Source organism: Dromiciops gliroides, chromosome 2 (genome assembly GCF_019393635.1).
Source record: "Dromiciops gliroides isolate mDroGli1 chromosome 2, mDroGli1.pri, whole genome shotgun sequence".
Lineage (NCBI taxonomy): Eukaryota > Metazoa > Chordata > Mammalia > Microbiotheria > Microbiotheriidae > Dromiciops > Dromiciops gliroides.
Genome location: NC_057862.1, coordinates 282,034,292 through 282,050,720, shown reverse-complemented (window position 1 = coordinate 282,050,720; position 16,429 = coordinate 282,034,292). Strand labels below are relative to the sequence as shown.

The 16,429-nt window shown below is 47.0% G+C and overlaps 1 protein-coding gene across 1 annotated transcript in view; it reads left to right on the top strand.

The window, feature by feature from the left end:
- Positions 1–16,429, top strand: part of TCF7 (transcription factor 7) — a 127,989-nt gene that overhangs the window by 86,344 nt on the left and 25,216 nt on the right. Inside the window, exons 4-5 of the mRNA XM_043988411.1 lie at positions 7,138–7,246; positions 10,609–10,699. Coding sequence (XP_043844346.1) covers positions 7,138–7,246; positions 10,609–10,699 — 200 coding nt within the window. The remainder of the gene's footprint in view (positions 1–7,137; positions 7,247–10,608; positions 10,700–16,429) is intronic.

Below are 16,429 nucleotides of genomic sequence, written 5' to 3'. Positions count from 1 at the left end.
TGCCAAATCTGATAGTCTAAAGACACTGACTGGGCATGATGACTTTTTTTTTTTTGGTGAGGCAATTGGGGTTAAGTGACTTGCCCAGGGTCACACAGTTAGTGTTAAGTGTCTGAGGCCAGATTTGAACTCAGGTCCTTCTGACTCCAGGGCCAGTCCTCTATCCACTGAGACACCTAGCTGCCCCCTGGGCATGATGACTCCTATAAAGATCTTCCTCAAAGGTTTTGAGTACCAGACTCACCCTCATTAGACCTAGCCCTGAGGCTGAGTATCCAGGGATTCAGATGGTCAGTTGCTACCTCTCTCTAGGAAAGAGTTGTCTGTCACTCCTGTTTCTGATCCAATGATGGGACTTGGTTAAGGGGGATAAGCAGTGGGAGGGGGAGAAAGAGCTCTCTATCCCCCTAGGAATCAGGAAGGCCAGGTTCTAACCCTGGCTCCACCATCAAGAAGCTAGCAGGCCTCAGTTTTCCCCAAGACGGGTATAATAATCTTTGTTCTACCAAGCCTCTCAAGGCTGATGTGATTATGAAATAAATGAATAAAAGTAGACAGCACTTGGGAAATACAGTATAATAGAGAGCCCCCTTTCCTGACCATATCCCCGTCTGGTGAATGAGGCTTGAGCTTTAAACCTCCAACTATGGAGGCAAATGAAGCTATAATGACACCTCTTTCCCTTGGGACAGCTAGGTGGCACAGTGCATAGAGTGCCAGCCCTGGAGTTGGGAGGACCTGAGTTCAAATCTGGCCTCAGACACTTACTAGCTGTGTGACCCTGGGCAAATCACTTAACCCTATTTGCCTCAGTTTCCTCATCTGTAGAATAAGCTAGAACAGGAAATGGCACTCTGGTATATTTGGGGTTTTTTTGTTTTGTTTTGTTTTGTTTTTGTGGGGCAATGAGGGTTAAGTGACTTGCCCAGGGTCACATAGCTAGTAAGTACCTAGTGTCTGAGGCCATATTTGAACTCAGGTCCTCCTGAATCCAGGGTGGTGCTTTATCCACTGTGCCACTTAGCTGCCCCGACTATGGTATATTTGGCAAGAAAACCCCTTACAGAGTCATAGAGACATGACTAAAATAACTCAACAATAAAAAATTTTAAATCCCCTTTTGAGTCCCCTGAGCTAGGCTCTTCTCTTCCCCATCTGCTTGTCACCATGGAAAAGGGCTAGCAAGTGTTATTCTTAACTATGAAATTTCAACCCAGTTGATCATTCAGGAATTCCCCCCAAGGTTTACAGGGCTGGTCCTTCTGAATTTTCCCTAGCTGAAATAGGAAAGCAAGGAGGAAACCATAGGATCATGGAATTTAGCTTGGGAAAGGATTTTAGAGATTATCTGGCCCCACACCACCATTTTATACATGAAGAAATGGAACCCTGAAAGGTTAACCTCAGCCTCAGGTCACAGAGATGGTAAGTGGGGAGACAAATGGTGGGGACCAGAGCCTAGTGGTTTTTCTGTTGTTGCCCTGGACAGCACTCTGGGGTTCTTCGTTATTAAACAGCCGTATTTTGCAGATGCAGCCAATGAGGCTCAGAAAGGTTGTGATGGTGTGGTATGGTGGAAAGAGTGCTAAATTTAGATGCATGTGACCCAGGTTCAAAGTTTGGCTTTATCTCTTAGTATCTATGATGCCTTAAGCAAGTCTTTTTTTTTGGGGGGGGGTGAGGCAATTGGGGTTAAGTGACTTGCCCAGGGTCACACAGCTAGTAAGTGTCAAGTGTCTGAGGCTGGATTTGAACTCAGGTCCTCCTGAATTCAGGGCCAGTGCTCTCTCCACTGCGCCACCCTTAAGCAAGTCATTTAACTTGTCTGCACCTTAGTTTCTTCATCTGTAAATGGAGTGCTTGGGTCAGATTACCTCTAAGATCACTCTCAGCTTTACATCTATAATCCCGTCACTTCCTTAGGTCACAAAGCAAGTCAGTGGCAGAGCCAAGTCAACTATTCGGTGGTTTGGGGCAGGCCAACTTAGGGTTATAGCAAAGCGCCTTGGGAGGGAGCTGATAGGAGGAAGAGAAGTGAACTCTTCCTAGTGAGCCCTCCTACAGGAAAACCACCACCATGGCCCTGGGGCCTGAGAGAACAGCCCACTCCCTTCTGCCTCTCCCCATCTTCATATCTCAGTGAGGCATGAGTCATCTCTGAATGCCACCATAGGCCATTTCTACGAAAAGTAAGAGTGCTGCGGCCTACTGCATGAATGAGACAGGAAGCTTGGGGAGTTTGGAAAGCAGGGGCAAGGACCCAGCAAATATCCACTAGCTCCGCTCAGAAGCATCCCAGAACCAGAGGGCCTTTGGGGGAAGTTCTCTTCCAGCCCTGCCTATGGTACCCAGCACCGCAAGGGACACCAGTCTCTAATCAATCAGTAAGTTTTTATTGCTCAGCCCTTCCCTCTCCTCCCTGCACCATGTGCCTAGCCCCTGTGCTTTGTCCTGTGTGGATATGACAGCACCCTCCCTTCAGGAAGCTCATAGTCCAGTTGGAGAGCCACGCTAGACTTGTGGATTTCATAGCCGGAAAATATCTTTGAGGCCATCTTATCCTCAAGCTCAGAAAATTCAAAGACTTGCCTAAGGTGACCCAAGTGGTAAAGCTTATAGAATCATCTAGTCCAACCCCTTCTTCACTGATGACAGAACCAAGGCTCCTCCGTGACTGCCCAAGGTCTCAGAGCTGGACTTCCAACTTCAAAGCTAGTCATCTCTCCACTCCACCAGAATCCCTTCATCACAGTTTAGATAACAATACAATCACCACCAACCTTGCGAGACTCCTACTTATAGAGCACTCTGCCTTACAGGGCTTACATTAGATAGTCTATACCCCCGTGGAGCATACAGCCTGGCAAAGAATGGGACAACAATACAGGCTCAGTGCATTGGAGATGGATGAAACCAAGGAATGTGTGCCATCTGAGGAGGAAGGTCGTTTATTAAATTAAGGAGGAGGGAAGGAAACAGATCAGGAAAGCTTCCCCTGGAGGATGTAGCACATTAGGTGGGCTTGAAAGGATGTTGCTTGTTCAGTCGTTCAGTCATGTCCAACTCTGTGGACTATAGCACAATGCTGTCTTGACAAAGATACTGGCAATGTATTTCTCCAGTGGATTAAGGTGGATAGAAGTTAAGTTACTTGTCCGGGATTTGAACTCAGGTCTCCCTGACTCCGGGCAGCTGGTTGGCACAGTGGCTAGACCACTAGGCCCAGAGCCAGGAAAATTCATCCTCCTGAGTTCAAATCCAGCCTCAGACACTTACTAGCTGTGTGACCCTGGGCAAGTTTACTTAACCCTGTTTGCCTCAGTTCCCTCATCTGTAAAATGAGCTGGAGAAGGACATGGCAAACCACTCCAGTCCCTTTGGCAAGAAAACCCCAAATGGGGTCATGAAGACTCAGACATGACTGTACAGGAGCAGCTTCCTGACTACAGGCCCAGCACCGTATCCACTGAGGCATCTAGCTGTCTATTAAAGGATGGGCAGAAATTCGAAACAGCAAAGTATTTGTGAGGTGGGGGGACCAGAGGGGATTCCAAGTATAGGGAAGAGTCTCATCAAAGAAAACAGGATTAGGGCAGCTAGGTGGCACAGTGGATAAAGCACTGGCCCTGGATTCAGGAGTACCTGAGTTCAAATCCAGCCTCAGACACTTGACACTTACTAGCTTTGTGACCCTGGGCAAGTCACTTAACCCCCATTGCCCTGCAAAAAAAAAAAAAAAGAAAGAAAGAAAACAGGATCCTAGATCTAGAGACCTGGAAGCCCAACCCCCTCATTTTACAGATGAAGACTGTGAGGCTCAGAAAGGGGAAGTGATTTGCCCAAGGTTACAGGTTACTAGTAACTAACAGAGCCAGGAGTGGTCTCAGGTCCTGTGACTCCATGTTCAGCACTTTTCCCACCGTGTATGTTCAGGCAACAAAGAATAATCCCAGCTTGGTTGCTACATAGACTGTGTAGAGGGAAGTGCCATGAGATGTGTCTAGAAAGGTAGGTTGGCTGGGACCATATTATAGAGGGCCTTGAATGTCTGGCACAGAAGTCCAAATTTGGTGAGGAATGTTTATGCTAAATGCCAGGAGTATGGACAACAAATACCAGAAGGAGAGATGGGTGGAGACTGGGGCAGCCTGTGAAGTCTTCCTTGAGGGGGCTTGGAGGCAGGTGTTGAAAGATGGTGGGTAGGCCTTGGATCTATGGAGAAAGGAGAAGTGTGAGCAAAGGCACACCAGAAACAAATCCTTTTGGTGGCAGCATAGGACACATGTTGGCAGAGCTATGGGAGTGAAGTGGAGGCTGCTGAAGGGAAAGTTGGGCCAGTTGGGACGAATGCCCAAAAGATTCATTTTGACTTGAATTCAGACAGACTCAGGAGCTGCAGACAGAGTGGTCCCCAGACCTTCCCCACTTCTGGCTGGGCTAGCTCCTCCTGGACAGCTGGGGGTAAGCCTGTGGCTTTGCTGACTGGCGACCACTTTCCCTTTAAGGCACCTCTGCTCCACCCATTTCTAATTGCCAGACTATTTATGGGACTCTTGCATCCCCTCTACCCCCTCCATACCCTTTTATTTGTGGCTTCTCATCCACGCTCAGCCCCTTTAGTCGACTTCCCACACTGGGCCCCCACCAAAGGGCTCATTGGTTGTGGCGCAAGTTTCGGTCCAAAACAAACCCAACAGTTCTGTTCTCTGCCAAACCCTGCCCTTTTCCCTTCCTCCTTCTTCCACTTCCAAAACTAACCTCATCTAGGAAACCCTCCCAGAGGAGCCCCTTAGAGCTCCAACTACTCTATCACCCCCCTCCATTCTACATCCTTCCTCTTTCCCCCTTCCCTAAGGGGGTGGGGGAAGAGGGGAGTCACGTAGTCCATGTGAATGTTTTGATGATGCTCAGTTCAATCTAACTGAATTCTCAATTCAGCCAGCATTTCTTACACACCTACTAAAGGCAGGACCCCTGTCCTGGGCTCTGAGAATACAAGTCTCTTTGTGTGTTGTGACATAATACCTGCTCTCTAGGAGCTTAGCATTCAAGGGAAGGGGCTGGGGGAAACAGCTACCCCAGTAATTGTAATGACCATCAGTCATCATGACAGTGGCTGTTGAGCCGGTCTTGGCTTCAGGAAGACCCAATTTCAAGTCCTCCCTTCCCTGTATACCAGCGGTGATTGTGGGCAAGTCATTCAACCTCTAAGTGTTCCAGGTAACTCTAATATCATGTGGTAGAGATGAGTTTCTGAGCTTGCTTCATCAGCAGAGGGAATTTCAACACTGATAGTTCCCCTTACACAGAAAATCACAGATTGAAACTTAATAATAATAATAATAATTCATATTTCCATAGCACCTAAAGGGTTACAAAGTGATCTCTCGGGGCAGCTAGGTGGTACAGTAGAAAGAGCATCGACCCTGGATTCAGGGAAGACCTGAGTTCAAATCCAGCCTCAGAGACTTAACACTAACTAGCTGTGTGACCCTGGGCAAGTCACTTAACCCCAATTGCCTCACCAAAAAAACAAAGTGATCTCTCATAACAGTTCTGGGAAGTAGGTAACACTAGTATTGTAGTCCCAATTTTACCGATGAAGAAACAAAGCCCTGAGAGGTAGAGTCAATGACAAAGGAAAACAAGAGAAGTATGCTGGAGAGGCCGGGATAAAGTGTTAGGGGAAATTCGAGGTAGGAGAAATCACTTTTACCTGTGTTGAGGAGAGGTCCAGAATAGGGTTCATAGAGAAGGTGATATCTTAATTGGGTCTTGACAGAAAGGAAGGACTTCAGAAGCTAGACATGGGGAAAGAGTCCATTCCAGGCTTGGGGTAGACTTATGTCCAGTCCAGTCCTAGACAGTGAGGGGGGATAACCGAGACAAGTTCTATGACTCTTTTAAGCTCCCCGCCACTTACTTTCTCACCCTTCCATGGTGTTGATCAACAAGATCATGGCCAAGAGGGACAGTTGGAAGCATTCCAGAAATATTAACTCTTCTTGTTTAGCAGGGAAGGAGCTAGGGTCAGCTTGGAGAAAGCATTATGAGTCAGCTTAGGGTCTCAGAATTCAAAAGTCTTTCTACCAGTGCTGGTTGGCACCATTTTTGCAGTGTGTATAGTCTTAGAGAGTGGCCTAGCACACAGGGGTCAAACATGCAGCTTAACTTTCTTTCTATTTGAGTCTGAAGCCACTGGTCTGGAGCACTGAAAGGCTAAATTGTTCGGGTTCCTACAGCCAGTTTATGTCAGAGGTGGGACCACAATGCCTCTCAGACTAGGATTCATTCTGAACACCCTGACTCCTGGGGGTCCCACTGTGAGAGGCAGTGTGGTGACTACAAAGAGCCCTGGATAGTAGGGCAGGAGACCTGGAACCAAGTATGTTGTAAGGTACAAATGAGATAATGGGTATTAAAAACAGTTTGCAAAACTTAAAGCGTTATCATCACCATTTTTTAAGCCTGCAGTGGCCAAGCCTCCATGCCTTTATTCCCTGAGCCTGCTCTTGCAGACCTGCTGAGCTCAAACAATGCTTATAAAACCGTGTGGGGCTATCTGTGAGCATATACTTTTTTCTTTTCTTTTCTTTTCTTTTCTTTTCTTTTCTTTTCTTTTTTTTTGGCGGGGTAGTGAGAGTTAAGTGACTTGCCCAGGGTCACACAGCTAGTAAGTGTCAAGTGTCTGAGGTGGGATTTGAACTCAGGTCCTCCTGAATCCAGGGCCAGTGCTCTATCCACTGTGCCACCTAGCTGCCCTGAGCATACACTTTTAAAGTCCAATCTCCATTATTAACACTTTCTTAAGACTAGGCAATAAAAGGATATATGAAGGTTGCTGCATAATGATTGCCTGTTTCTGAGGTGTAAATGCTCACACTGAAAATTTAACAATGGACTCTCCAAAAGGGTTGGAGCTGGCCCTGATACATCCCTGCTTGGATCTCAGTCCTGATATGCTGCTAGCTAGCTAGGTGAACTGCCACCTTGCTTCCAGACTGTAATGAGGCTCCTCTGAGACTGTGAAGTTCATTGTTGAGCTCCAGAAATTCTGGGCTGCAGCAGGTGCCTTCGGTCATTTTCATGTTCACAGATGGGTGGTCGGGGGCTGTCTGTCTCTCTCATGTCTTTCAGCACACCAAGCCTGGCCAGCCCTCCCATGGAGTTCCCCAACTCACACCCCTCTATGAACATTTCAGCTCCCACCAGACACATGTCTCTGCTGACATCAACCAGAAACAAGGTAGGATATCTTTTTCGTTCATTTAAAAAAAAATTAACATGCATTTATTTTCTCTCCTTCACTCATTGAATGACAGAAGCAACCACAAAAAGAGCGGCCTTATAACAAATATGCGTCATCAAGCAAAGCAAATTGGGGGTATGGGGACCAGGTACACAAGAGGAAGTGGCAAGCACCAGACAAAGCCCAGAATGATAGGAAAGACTAAGAATTACTGGGCCTCCCCCTTCTCTCCCCTCCCCCCAGGACAGTTAGCTTAGAGAGAGCCAGCAATCTACATCCATTTCAAGGCTAAAGAAACTACAGCAAGAAAGGAACTGAAAGTCAGGGAATAGCCTGACTGGCAGTGGGCAACAGGGCAAAGGGTGAACCGAGGCCACGCATGGCTCACAAGCCATAATCATGTAGTCTGAGAAGAACAATGAATGGGGCCAGGGTTTGGAAAGCACTGCTGAGGACAGATGAGAGAGATTCAGGCTGAGGAAGCAGGGATGGAAGTCCACAGCGCTGACCACCACCACCACAGTGGAAGCAACAACAGTAATAGAACAACAGTGATGATGCGTACTCCTTCGTGTGGGCACAGTGTTATGTATTTTTAAAGGTGCTTGCTTATACATTCATTGAATCCTCACTCCTGTGGGAAAAAAAAACAGGGATATTGCTTCAATATTTGATAATAACAACTAACATTTATACGGTCACTTGCTATGTGCTAGTCACTTTACAGTTAGCTCATTTGAGCCTCACAACCACCTTGGGAGGTAGGTGCTATCAGTATTCCCATTTTAGAGTTGAGGAAACTGGGGCAGAGGTTGTGACTCACCCAGGGTCACACAGCTAGTAAGTGTCTGAGGCCAGATTTGAGCTCAGGTCTTCGTGACTCCAGGCCCAGCAGTCTATCCACTGTACCGCTTAGCTGAGTAATCCGTGTGTCATCCTTACACTGATTCAGATGAAACCCCATCCTCCATCCCTTTTGCGGTCATCAAGATATTACTCAATGGCCACCCTTCCAGTGACAGGTGTCTCCTAACTTAACTCGCTTGGGTGTCAGATGACAGGCATACGGTCCCTTGCCTGGCCTTTTTCATCTTGGTAGGACCTACCAAAGTTTGTGCTTCAGGGAAACAGACTTCAAGAGCCCAGAGGGTCACCTCCACACCATGATAAGGTATCAGAGAAGGAAGAAACTGAAGCTGAGAGAGTGAAAGTGACTTGTCTCAAAGCCCCGCAGCTATGACTGAGCCTAGGGGCTCTCTCCATGATAACAAGCTCTGCCTCTAACTCCTTCCCTATAGAAAGCTCCTCTAGAGGCACTTAATCACTTCAGCTTTCCAAACCTCTATCCCTTGCTGCCCCCAAGCTGTAGGACTCTGCTTCTTAAATCTGGCTCTATGGCTTAAAGAACAAGTCAGCATTTTTTTAAAATACCTCAACAGGAACTTTTCCCCAGGAGGGCAAACCCGACTTTGCCCCAATTTTAAGCCAAACCGTAAAAACCACTGGTGGTTTTCCGTTGCTTTGTCCATGGTTACCTCCCCAGGAAGTGCAGGGATTGTTCCCTGAGAGTGAGAATGGCCAAGTTCTTCTTAGTGGAATAGATGCTTATCTGAAGCAGACCTGATCTCAGGTCCCCCTAGGCCCTTGTCCCGATCAAACTCCAGTCCAAGAGCTCAAATCTCTAGGAATCTGGGACTGTTTGTCCTATACCCCACCCCCACCACACACCCTCACCCTACCCTAACAAAAGAAGGGCCAGGGAGTAAATCGAAAGTAATCCACCCTCTGAATCATCCCCAGACATACCCGAGCAATGGAATCATTCCTAGAAAAGGTATTGTCTCCAGACAGAGATGCCCTGATTCAAGCAGAGTTAGTCTTGGGTAGCCCCCAAATCCCACTGACTTTCAATTCCAGGGAGTTCTGGCTACTCTCCAGGTAGGTCCTCACCAGGGACCTCTCCTCTCTCTGATGCCCTCCCACATCAATCACTGTCATGGCCACTCGTTATCTTAGCAGTTGGTCATCTTTCTAAGACTCCTGGCCACTGCAGCAGCTATTCCTGATTTATGTTTTAAAGATGTTTCTGTATTCAAAGTAGCCAATATGGGAGGTAGGGTGGGGGAAGGATTCCCTGTGCCTCCAGAGAAGACATAGGAGACAGTCACAGGCCTTGTTGTTGGGGATTCTTGGGGCAAGGGCAGGGGGAGGAAGCTCAGGGGTAGGGTGGAGAAGATTCTAAATCCCTCGATTTTGGTTCTTTTCCTATTCACATTTTGTTCCTGGTGAGATTTTGGAGTCTGAGCTCACCTCTTAAAAAGTCTCTGGTGTCAAAAATCCCACCCACACCTCCCCCAACTACTGCTTCCCTCCGAGAATAAACTGGATCCTCTCTTCCCCAACCCTTCTCCATTTCCACCTGAAGCATTCAGATCTAGATACCAAATGGCTACTTCTCCAGGGGTAAAGCAAATAGGAAACACCCCCTGTGGCTAACACTGACACATGGTTCCTGTCATCCTCACATCTAACCTGGGATTAAATTGGCAAAATGATGCATTTGGAGGGATGGGAGAGCTCTAGTTCTGAATATGTCCTGTTTCCAATAGTTATTGTCCCCTTTCTTTTCCCAGGACTCTTTTTGTTTGTTTGTTTGTTTGTTTGGTTTGGGTTTTTGGTTTTTTTGTGGGGCAATGAGGGTTAAGTGACTTGCCCAGGGTCACACAGCTAGTGTCAAGTATCCGAGTCTGGATTTGAACTCACATCCTCCTGAATCCAGGGCCAGTGCTTTATCCACTGCGCCACCTAGCTGCCCCCCCTTTCTGTTTCCAATAAACTTTGATCATGTAGATAACTCCAAACATGTACATTTTTTTTTTAAAAAAAGGTTTTAGAATCATAGAATGTCAGAGCTGAGAGAGATCTTAAAGACCATCTAATACAACCCCCTCATTGTACAGGTAGGGGAACTGTGGTCCAGAGAAGGGAAAGGGAGGACTTGGCCAAGGTTCTGCTACAGGTAACCAGCCTTCACTGCGGTGCATGCTGGGCTCAGAAGTGCTTTTACATCATTATGCCATTTGATCCTATAACCCCGCCCCCCTTTAATGGGGGCAGGGCAGGAGCTATTATCCTCATCTTGCTTGTGACCCTGAGTCCCAAAAGGATAAAGGGACTTTCTCAAAGGAGGCCCAGGATGAGAATACAGTTCTCCTGACTTCTCAGCCTGGGTCTCCTTCCCTACGGCACAGTACTTCCCTCTAGACCACATCTGGTGTGTATGAGAATTCTCCATTCAGATATTCTTCCTCAGCCTCTCTCCTTCCTCTTCCTCTAATCCATCTTGTTTCTCCATGCAGGTGTTCACCGCCCACTACAGACCACCGACATCTCCAGTTTCTACTCTTTATCTCCAGGTGGTGTTGGACAGATCTCCCATACGATGGGCTGGTGAGTGTCAAGGACTGTGATTGTTTTTGAATGATGAAGGCCTATATGCCCTCTCTGACCTAACACCCACAGGCTGAGTACTGGGTCAAAGAGCCATGGTCCTGGCTCAATCGGCCAGTGCCACAGGACAGCCAGGAGGAGCTACCAAGCTGTCCCTGCTCCCTGACAACCTCAGTTTCCCCAAGGGTCCTTTAGCTTTCTCCCTTTATCAAAAAAAAAAAAAAGTAACATTTTATTTCACTCAGTCCCACAATCTAGTGCAGAAAGTTGCCCAGCACCAGCTTTGGGGAAAATGGTGTTTAAAATTATAAGGGTATCCTTATCTCTGTAAGGAAACTCTACATGTTACTCATGGGACTTGCAAAGCATCTAGTTCTCCCTATGGGGCTGATGAAAAATGAAAGGTGCTGACCCTGCTAGCTCTCTTCCCATGCAGTAGGTGGGGCTGGCCGGTTCTCTCAGTCTCTAGAACCCATTCTCTAGAAAAACGTCTTTTCCTCCTTCCACTAAATCACCACTGCCTAGCTGTGAACCCAGAGCCTTTGGGAAATCAAGGCAACGTGGGCTAATTCTACTGCAGGGGAGGAGACAGGGTGGGGATTGGGTAGGGCAGAAGTCTTGGGATTGAGTTTGTCAGAAAGTGAGCTTTGGGTCACCACAGCAAATGCTCATGGATGGATTAATTGGCTTCAGGGTGGCCAGCCCCTCAGAAATAGCTTTGTGCATGGAGAAAAGCTTATCCTTGGCCCTGTGGGGCAAAAAAAAAAAAAAAATTAAGGAAATTAGCAAACAGTCTTGGGTTTTGGTAGTCCTGGGGTAGCTGAGAGCTTAATGTGGGAGACAGAATATAAACATGTGAAAAAAGAAATACATAAGGAGATATGAACTGTGTGTACTATGGGGTCACTGGGATGGGGGTGTCCAAGGCAGGTGAACTTGGAGTACATCTATTTTCCCATTTCTTTGTTCCTGAGAAGCTCTAGTATCTAGGGGAAGAGGGAGAAGCTGAAGGGGGTGGAGAAACTAGAAGAGACCTTCTCTGTTAGGGTGAACCTGGAAGGTGGGAGAACTTCGAGTTTCTCTCACATGTCAGTCTCCAGAGAGGATGATAGGATTGGTTCATATTCCTTTCAGGATAAAGGAAGAAGGAGCTTGGAGGATGTCCAAGAAAGGGGGGGGGGGGAGTATTTCAGGAGACTCCCAAGCCAGCATAAGGGGATTGGCTACAGAAATCAGAACCTGGAGTCAAGAACTGAGTTCAAATCTGACCCCTGATACTTACTAGCTGGACAGTCACTTGACTGCTTCAGTTTCCTCAACTGTAAAATGGGGAGTTGAGATATTTAGAAGGTGCTTAGCATAGTGCTTGGCACATAGTAGGTGCTTAATAAATGCTTCTTTCTTTCTTTCTTTCCTTCCTTTAAAAGGAGATTGGGGGAAATGATCTAAAAGGAAATGGATTGGGTGTCAGACTTAAGAGTCAAGAAAACCAGGGTTCAAATGCTACATTAGATACTTACTTGCGCTAGGTGACCTTGAAGCTCACTTAACCTCTCTGTACCTGTATCTTCATCTATGAAATGAAGGGTATTGGACTAATAAACTTCCAAGATCCCTAACTCCCAATCTCTGATCCTATAACACATCCTAAAGCAGAAGATTCTGGTCAGAAAAAAAGGAGTATCATAACATCCTTCAGCAAGCTCAATCCCATAATTTGTGTCAGAGCCTGGTCTACTCCCAGCCTGCATCCCTGCAAAATGCCCACCCCTTACCAAAGTACTCCAAACCCTTAATCCTTATTCCTCCAGAGCTCTCCGGGTATAGAAGATGCATCCAAGGTCTAAAGCACATTCTCTCATTTCCTGGAAGCTCTGCTGACAGTGTGTCCCATAGCCAAGCCCTCCCCCAGCCCAGCTGGCACAGCTACCCCCTGAGAAGTGTTATTGCCTCATGGTCCTGACCCTCAGTGTCCCTGACCCAGACAGCCTGCTGTGCTGGGCAGGGTCACCATTACCGCACCCTGGTCAGCCCCAGCTCAGCTACCACTGGAGCAACAGAGCAGGAGGGGCAGCTGTTCCCAGGCTCCCTTTGTTCCTGAGGGATGGGGAGGGATGGACAAAAGGTGGAGCAGTGATCTGTGGAGTGTGACGGTGGAGGTGGCTCAATGGAGGTGGCTTTCAGCTTCGGGGTCCAGGCTTCTACTCCCTCCTCCTCCAGTCTAGCAGCCCTGGAAGAGATAGATCGAGCCAAGCCAGGGAGGAGCCTTATTAGATCTCTCCTCTCCTAGTCTTTTGATCCTTTGAGGGTGAGAAAACCTTCTGGGCTGGGGAGGCTGTGAATGGATCTGAGAGCCAGGCCCGGGCCTCAGGAGTGAGGAATGTCAGTGTGAGATTAACTCTAGCCAAGGACTTTCTCATCCAGTGGGAACCGGAATGTGGAGCTTCAAAAGGCTGGTGGTTTGGGGGTGGGGGTGGGGGTGGGGGCGGAGTGTAGCCTTTGTCTGTAAATACTGTGGTGGGCCAGATTGTTCTGACTGGTTGTAAATACATCTTTGCACTGACCTACAGAAAGGCTAAGTACTAACTCTCCAGGGATCTTCAACCTCTCCACGTCCCCAACAAGGGTTACCCTTTTAGGAGACTTTTTTTCCCTAAGGGTTGTTACCCCAACCAGGAAGAGATTGTGTGGAAATCCTTTGAAAATTTTAATTTGAAAGTTTTATTGATATATTTTTGTTTTTACATCTCAGTCATTTCTGAAATAATACCTCCTTGTGGGAATTGAATTTGGCTTTATTCTATTCATTTTTGAGCAGTTTTCTGTGGACATAGTAAGATTTGGAGCTGGGCTGAGGGGGAAGGGCCACAGCCAGATATTTCCCAGGAAACCACAAATGCCTCTCTGCCCCAGCTCACCTTCTTCTTCCATTAGGAACCTAACTTGCCCAGGCCAGATAGTTTCCTCTGAATCTGGGAGTTCCCTGGCTAGAGAGTAACTGTGAATTCTTCTATGGATATTTTTTTCCCAATCAATAAACATTAAGGTCTAGGGATACAAATACAAAGAATGAAAAAATCCTCCTTACAAAGAGCTCATACTCTTTGAAAATTCTTTTCAATGAACAAGAATCTATTTCTCCCCCTCTCATTTCTCCACACCCATCCACCCCAATCAAACTAGAAAGGGAGGAAGAAGAAAAAAAGGAAGGAAGGAAGGAAACAAACCCTCAGAACAGTGCAAAGCAAATCACTGCATTGGACATGTCCAAACATGTATGTTCGATGACCACTTAAAAAGCCTAATTCTGTAGACAAGTCCCTTAGGCAAACTCTGAAAATCAGAAGTCCAATTCTCCAGAAGGTTCCAGTGGAAATTTCTAAGGGGAGAGAAGAGCATGTATCCAGAAAAAACGACAAAATAGAAGGCAGAAAAGAAGCAAGCCCTGCTTCTGGCTCCTGTGCACCAGTGGCCTTTCAATATTACTTTGGAGAGCCAAAAGTGGTATAAATGATACTGGTCAGAAGAGTGGGGTTTAAGTCCCTGCGCCAGTACTTATTGGACATTGGTTAAGTCTAGCTTCCTCTAAATCTCTAAAATGAGAGTGATACCAACATGAATGGAAGCGTAGGTGCCATCAATTTGGAATCTGAAGGGAATTTCTATGTTCTGGTCCAACTTGCTAGCCTAGGGTCCAGATACAAAGAGACTTGCCCAGGCTCACACAGTAAGTGGAAACTTCTGGGGTGGCCTGGGCCCATAACAGTGGCCAAGAAAAAGGTTAGTGAAGGATGGCTTAGTCCAGGAAGGGATTTGTTGGCCTATTTGATTAACCCAAAGACCATGGGATCACTTTCTAAGGTTCTATAATTTTTCAGTATCATTTGCATTTCAATAATGCTTTGAAGTTTATAAAATGTGCTCACAACTATCTATCATTCTAGTAACTAGGTCCCATTTGCTAATTCTCTCACAACTCTTCACCTTCAGACTTCAGAATGAATAGGGAGAAAAGAGTGTCTAGGCTTGAAGGGGTGGTCCCTCAGTCTGGCCTGGTCTTTGTCTTCATGCTCAGAATTCTCTCAGCTTTTACTGTGATCCTAGAGCTGGCAAATGATAATCCCAAACAACCCTTTAGTTCAAATGATCTAACAGAAGTAAAGCCTTTAACATCTCACCTCGGTGCCAGCCAGGAAAATGAAATCTCTGCAGAAGCCCCTAATTGTTTCTGCACACTCCTTAGGGGTTATGGAAAAAGAGAGGGGACCGACCTATGATTTTTTTCCTCTGCTTCCCAGTGTCCCCTGGAGTCCTACAGAGCAAACTCTGGCCTCAAGAGATCTTGTCCTCAGTCAACTGGTTCCTTCCTTCCTTCATTCCTTCACTCCACCCAGCAACTGTTACTATGTTTCAGACAAAGATTCAGACAGTGACCAAATCACAGAATGTCAGAGCTAGGAAAAACCTTAGACCCATCTCATCTAATTTCACACTTTACAGGTGTGAATGTGTAAGCTTAGGTCTCTCCTCTCCACTGACTGTATGAATTCCCCAAAGACTGGTTCTGTTCCATCTGTCTCACTCAGATTGAGCTCCCTAAGGGCAAGGTTTGGCGTCTAGTCCGCCTCTCTCTTCTCCTAGACTAAGATGTACCAAGGAGCAGGGTTTGGCCTCTGTCTCCTATTGCCTCCCAGATTGGGAATCTAGAAATCCAAGATCCAGAAGTAAGAGGGCTTATCTGAGTTGGCTTCTTGCACAAGTGCCTGTCAAGTTTGCCTCTAACTTTGGGGGTGGCGGGGATCATCCTGTGCCGTCTCCTTGTGCCTGGAGAAGGGTGAGGAGGTTGCTTTTTCTCCTTAAAGGCAATGCAACCTGTTCCTGTGTCTCAAGCTTCCTGTCTTAGTGGCTAAGAATTGCCTTGGTTTGGTGGGTAGGGATTTGGTTAAGTTCAGTTCTGATCAGACTCCATTTCTTTCTCATTGCTTGATGACCTCAGCCAGGTCCCTTAATTTCTCTGGGAATTGGTTGTGACTGTTCTGGTCTTCATTTGCAAGGGCTGCAGTTGTCAAGATGGGTCAAGAACTTGAGGGGGGGGTGAACGGGGACGGGGACGTGGGACATAATGCCCCCGGAGCATTCAGCTATCAGCATTCAGTACAGCTCCCAGACACTGCTTCTTCTGCTGCTGCAGTAGTAGCAGCAGCAGCAGCCTGAGCCAGTCAGCACTGCCCTCCGCAGCTCAGCTCTAGTACTTCACAGCTTCCTCTCACACTGGACTAGGTCCCATTCCAAGATAAAGATGGGAGGTAGAAACAAACTGTCCTCTCCCTACACACTCCCTGCAGATTTCCAACTGAGGGTGAGTGGGTTGGCAAAGAAGCACCTCATTTGTAGGGTCTAACTTGAGGCCTGAAATCCCCAACTCCACTTCCTGGACCTGGCACCTCTGAGGAAGAGCCAAGACTCGAATTTGTGGTATAAAGGACTCAGAACTGGAGAACCTGGATTGGAATCTTTGCTGACACTGTGCCTGGTGGTCACATGTGACCTTAGGCAAATCCCTCTGCTTGAGTTTCACGTTTCCTCTTGGGTTTTGGTTGCTTTATCTGTCAAATGTGTGTGTGTGGGGGGGTGTAGTTTAGATGGCCTCTCTAAATCTGTGATCCTCTGAATCCAAGTGTTCTCAGAGAGTCAACCTGAGCTAAGAAAGGCCTGGGGAGTTACTATTAA